Raw genomic sequence first — 6,000 nt, forward strand, 5'->3', positions numbered from 1 at the left:
GCCTGACAACTTGCTGCCTGCAGGAGAAGGCCATGGGCAACAGGCCGATGGAGATGATGGACCGGGAGAAGGCCTACATCCCTGAGCTGCAGATCAGCTTTATGGAGCACATCGCAATGCCCATCTACAAGTAAGAGAGCTCCAGGGACCTGCTGTGGGACTGCTGGCCTGCCTGGCTCCAGCTGACCCACCCCGCTGCCCCTGGGCCCAGCTGTCTTCCACTGGCCCCTAAGTGGGGCCTTCATTTCATGCTCTCCTTGAGCCTCCAGTCCTATGCCTCACACTCTTGTCTACCTATAGTTGTAGCCCTAATCTTCCTTGCTACTCACAGCCCGACTTCTGACCCTGTCCCTGTGCCCTTGCACCCACAGGCTGCTCCAGGACCTGTTCCCCAAGGCGGCAGAGCTGTATGAACGTGTGGCCTCTAACCGTGAGCACTGGACCAAGGTGTCTCACAAGTTCACCATCCGCGGCCTCCCGAGCAACAACTCGCTGGACTTCCTGGATGAGGAGTACGAGGTGCCTGAGCTGGATGGCACCAGAGCCCCCGTTAATGGCTGTTGCAGCCTTGACGCTGAATGAGCCCTGCCCGGGACCCTTCCCTGCCCAGGCCTTCTCTTACAGCCCTCCACTGGCCTGGCCCAGTGCCCTGGGCCCAGAGCCACAGGTCCTAGGTTCTAATCCAGGACTTACTGTGCAACCCTGGGCAAGTACCGACCTTCCCGGGCCTCAGATTTCCTGTCTGTATAATGGAAGCAAGACTTCTAGCCTCGCCAAGACTTTGTCATTTGTCCGCTGAGAGCACAGGGGTGACTGATGAGCAGTGGGCCCTGATCTGCGCCTCTGACCTCGTCTTGGCAAGTCCTCCCCAGCCACTCCTCCTCTGAGGCAGCCTGGATGGTTTCTCCTGGTCCCCATTCCTGTCCCTACCAGATCTGGCCCTCTCCCTCTTCCAGGGTCCTCCTGTAAGGAGAATGTGGGACACCTGAGTGAGCAGAGAGTGGATCTTAGAAACAGTCATTAGCCATGAGGCTGAAGGCGCACCCTTAGGATTGCCACTATATGTATGGGGGCATTGGAACCTGAAGAGCTGCAGGGGCCCCACATGGAAGCTGCCAGAGGCCCCCCTCAGTGCTCTGGGCAGAGGAGGCTCAGGAAGAAAGCAGGACGGGAATGGTGGGCAGGAAGGATCCCGAGGCTAAAGACAGGCTCCAGTTGAGTCAATAATCCTTTCTCCTGGCTGTGTGACCCTGGGCAAATGACTTTCCTATTTGGGTGAGACAGGAGAGTAAGACAATCCATTTTCTAAGACCCCTTTTAGATCAAAGTCCCCATGGCTCTGTGGAGTCCCAGGAGAAGCCATGGAATGTCCCTGCCACCCTCGGGCAAAGAGCCAACCCTAAGTCCTACAGTGGCCCCCTGAGTGTCCCCCCCCCCCACCTCAGCCCAAGCCCCTTCTCCATTTCTGCAGCCAGAGAGGGCTGCCTCAGCCCTAGCAGCAGGGCTCCTATCTTCTTCAAGGCCATATCTACCCGTGCCCTGGGGCTTGGGAGACCCCCATAGGGCCGGGCCTCTTGGGTCAGCCCGGCCGCTGGCTTCTCCCTTCTCTGTGTTGTTCTGTGTTGTGGGGTGGGGGGAGGGGGGCCACCTGCCTTACCTATTCTGAGTTGCCTTTAGAGAGATGCGTTTTTCTAGGATTCTGTGCAACTGTTGTATATGGTCCTGTGGGCTGACCGCTTTGTACATGAGAATAAATCTATTTCTTTCTACCAATCCTCTCCCGTGGGGCTATTTCCAGACACTGTGCACGGAGATGGGGAAACAGAATTGGCGTCAGCAAATGCTATTGAGAACTCCTTGGCTACCAGAGCCCCCACCCCTTGTGCCTAGCTCCTCTCCTAGGGTGGTCATAGACCTGTTAGGGTACTCCTGGACCAGTCCTCTGCCAGACTATAGGGGCTTAGAGGTGGATGGCAGATGAGGAGGCCTGGGCATAGAGCAGTGAGAAGACATGTTGGCTGGCAGAGATTGTGGACTGGAAAGAAAGAATTGAGGGGCTGAAGCAATCAAGGAGGCTGCCTGGAGGAGGCAGCCTAGAGCTCCTCCTCAATCCTCTGCTGGCCTCTGGGTTATGAGGGCCTGTACAGCCAGGGCCTAGGCCTCTGAACCTCCTCCTGGCCTCCCCCATCCATGTGCCCATAAGTCCTGCCAAAGGAGTAGCCCTGAGTCTGACTGTACACCAGATGCACCCTGAGTTGTGTCTGTGGACCTAGATCCCTGCCTGTCTGGTTGTGAGAATGTTTGCCCCTGCACAGACAGAGAGGCAGATCCCAGCCTCTCTGTCCATAGGCCCTGACAGGTGAAATCTCTAGACTGTGCCCACTCTCTTGCTTTCACCCCTCGCCCCACGTCCTCTCCCTGTTCATCTCTTCCAGATCAGTAAAGCTTGATGTATTAAGGGCTGAACACTGGGATTACCTTTCCTAGGAGAAGGAGGAAAGGAGGGCTGGGAGGAGATGATTAGGGCCATCCTGTGACCACTGGTGGTGCCCCGGGGGCCAGCCTTTGGGACCACAGAGCCTCCCTGTTTTTCATGGTTCGGTACCTGCCCTTCCAGGCTAAACGGTTTCAGGGCATCTTGCCTTCCCTTAGGAACTTGGGGTCCAGTCCCCACCCCTGCCCAGTTCCTGCTTTGGGCTCCCCCAGTCTGTCCCCATTCTCCTACAGCATAGGTCCCAGGCTGACCAGTGGGCCCCCAGGCAGGGGCAGGGCAGCTCCTGATAGGCCCTGGGCTGACAGGTTGGCTATTCTTATGATGGGCAGCTGACACCAGCAGCAGGACTCTGCCAGTGACCCCCTTCAACCTTGAATGTGTGTATGTGTCCCTCTTCTACCAGCTTTTGGGCAAAGGGGAAGCACAGCCTGTGTGCACGCTGCAGGAACTTCACTCCCCCCTCACACACACACACACACACACCATCTGTTGTCTGTCCCCACCTCCACCCTCCCTTGAGGACATTTAATTCCATTGGAGGCCATTGCTGTGATGCTGTGACACATCCCTCCTTGCCGCCCAATTGAGTGAACAACTCACAAATATTTCCTGGATCATGCAGGACCCTGTGCTGAGGCCCAGAGCTAACACTCCTTGTCCCTTGTCTGGAAGGTCTAACAGCCTGGCCAGAGAGATACGGTCACAGGACATGACAGCCCTGTGGGATTCTTGGCCATGGGGCTCCAGGCAGGATCATAACGCTGAGAAGAAACGCAGTGAGGTTTGGAAGATGAGCGGGTATTTCTTTCCTGTGGGCAAAACGGGACAGGCACTCCCTGTAGAAGGTGCTGCTCATACTCGGGACAGAGAGGGAATGACCAGGGAGGGCCTTCAATGCCAAGTGGGGAAGTTTGGCTTTACTTTGGGGGTGGTAGAGGAGTGACTTGGATAGGCATTTTAGATCCTGCTGGGAAGCAGAGAAAGGACTGCAGGGTGATGTAGGGCGGGGATCATTCTAGAGCTAGCGCTCTGAGCCCTGGGCTGGCCAGGGAGGCAGGAATTCTAAACATGTTTGATTGGCAGAACTTGGTGACCAATTGGATGGAGGTGAGGGCAGAGGGAGGACGGGGAGTCAGCCTTGAATGGGGGTGCCTGTGGCTCCAGAACCGCCCTGGGTGTAGGGCGGAGCCTCTGGCCGGAGGTGAGCTCCGGGGAAGCTGCGCGGGCAGCTGGGGCTGCGGGGAAGGGGTGGGAGTATAGCTGGGAAGACCGGGGGGAGGAGGCGCCTCTGTGCGCGCTCACCCCGGCTCTCAGCGGATCTGAGAACGCTAGATCTCAGCTTCCTGTAGCTGCCCAGCCCTGAGAGAGAGAGAGAGAGAGAGAGAGAGAGAGAGAGAGAGAGAGAGAGAGAGAGAGAGGCAGAGAGCAGGCCCCATGCACCGGGAGCCCGACGTGGGATTCGATCCCGGATCTCCGGGATCGCGCCCTGGGCCAAAGCCAGGCGCCAAACCGCTGCGCCACCCAGGGATCCCAATGGTTTCGTTTTATATGAAACCTTACAATGATTCTGTGGAGCAGATACCATTATCTCCTTCTGTAGCCAAGCAGCTTGAGGTTCAGAGAGGTCAACTAATCTGTCCAGCTTGAGATGTGAGCCCCGCCTCTATGACCCCCCTCCAATGGCTCTTTCTCTAGGATGGAGAAAGGAGATTCAGGAGGACAGAGTCTCTGTCTTCGTCTCCGCAGGACTGAGTCGGGGGGAGGAGTGGTGAGCAAGTGAGGCTGGAGCCCCGGAGAAGGTTCTGGGATCGGTTTTGCCTCTGTGTTGCAGAGGGGCAAGAGGAACGAGGTGAAGGGTTTGGTGGCCTGTAGTGGAGCTCAGAGCCACCAGGTGGCACTCAACCCTTGCTTGCCTCACCTCCTCAGAGGTCTAAGGTGTGTGTGTGTGTTGGGGGGGAGGGGGGTGGTCGCTAACTTCACTCCCATCCCTACACGCTCCTCTCACACAAACAGACATGTTCACACATACACCCAGAGACTCACACTCATTCTATCAGCAGACACAGTCTTCAGGCTGACTTGATGCGGTCTTCATGGGGTACACTGTACAGACTCCATAGGGAAAATGTGAAATGTTTCTTGGGGGCCTCCAGCCCCTTTAGCTGCTCTCTGAACAGGACTGAGGTCCATCAGTCTTACCTGGGTGAGACCCCTTGTCTGAAATGTGTCTGCCTGCTGAGTGGCCTCCCTCTGCAGAGGGATCCCTGCCTCCCCCAGGGAGGAACCCTGGGTGGGTGGAACCCTCCCTCTGGGCATACAATAACTAGGAGACAGCACTATGAGGCCTTGCCCCATGCTGATGATGCGGCAGAGTCAGAGCAGGAACTAGCTGGAATGTGCAGGGGCCTCTGGAGGAGGCTGGGCTCAGGGGTCTTGACCTTTGGATGGAAGGACTGGGGCAAGAGGTGAGGGCATTGCAGACAGGCCAGGAAAGCAGGCTGGGCAGTGGGGAGGGTCGGGGGCTGTGCCCAAGTCCTCAGCCTTCCCTCACTGCTCAGCCTCCCAGGGGTGTCTCTTTGAGATGGGGTGGGTGGGGCCCAGACGTAGGGAACTCAAGCCAGCCAAAGATGCCATGAGGTGGCCCAACAGGGTAGGGGCATGCCTCTGGGCCTTGGAGGACAGCAGGGAGTGCTATTTCCTAGCCTCCACGGCAGTCTCCTGGAAGGATCCTGAGCAGGAAGTGAAGGGGTCTCTGAGCAGGAGCTGGGCCCCAGGGCAGCAGAGCAGCCATGCATCCAAGGCTAGACTCTGCACAGTGCCTGGGAAGAGAAGAGAGAGTGGGTTGATGAGGGAGGGAGGAGGAGGCAGCATGGCTGGTTTGGGGAGGATCAAGAATGTCAGGGAAGGCCTCCTATCTGACAGAAATTCACACTGCTGGGTTCTCCTGAAACACAAAGGAAGAATTGTCACCACACACCCAATCCCTCCAGGACTTTCTTTTCTCTCCTGGCAGGATGAACACTCGGATTCTTCCTCGCTGGTCTGTTTTCCTGTCTGCCAACTGGGATGACAAGGCCCCTCTGGAGGCCTTCAGGATATAGGAGGGTGTGCTGGGAAGGAAGCCACTCTCCTTCCAAGGAGTTGTATGGAAATGAAATCTGCATATAGATGCCCTGGCCAGACCGGTCTCTGAGGGCTCACTAGGATGGGTCTGTACCGGAAGCAGAGTACACTGTCAAGTTTGAAGATTGGCAGGACAGGTGTGAGAATGGGAGGTGTTGCCATTGGACTGCGAAGATGGCGGCACTCTCCATTCCTAAGTCATCCCTGGAGAAACCATAGAACTGGGCAAGGAGTGAGAAATTCTGGGAACTAACAATTCTGGATGAGTTGGGGAGAGAGAAAAGTGAGAAGCTGGTTTGGAAGAAAGCACTTGCCTCACCCAATGTTGCCTTGGACAGTCAACCATTGCCTGTCCCCTCACCTCTGCACAAACCCCTGGTGCT

The 6,000-nt window shown here is 56.9% G+C and overlaps 1 protein-coding gene across 7 annotated transcripts in view; it reads left to right on the forward strand.

The window, feature by feature from the left end:
- PDE2A (phosphodiesterase 2A) overlaps window positions 1-1,773 on the forward strand; it is a 92,879-nt gene extending 91,106 nt beyond the window's left edge. For all 7 annotated transcript variants that reach the window (XM_035703742.2, XM_035703739.2, XM_035703743.2 and 4 more), the window contains 2 exons: window positions 24-130; window positions 372-1,773. In XM_035703742.2, coding sequence (XP_035559635.2) covers window positions 24-130; window positions 372-582 — 318 coding nt within the window. In that variant the 3' untranslated portion in view covers window positions 583-1,773. The remainder of the gene's footprint in view (window positions 1-23; window positions 131-371) is intronic.
- The last annotated feature ends 4,227 nt before the right edge of the window (window positions 1,774-6,000 follow it).

Source organism: Canis lupus, chromosome 21 (genome assembly GCF_003254725.2).
Source record: "Canis lupus dingo isolate Sandy chromosome 21, ASM325472v2, whole genome shotgun sequence".
Classification (NCBI taxonomy): Eukaryota; Metazoa; Chordata; class Mammalia; order Carnivora; family Canidae; genus Canis; species Canis lupus.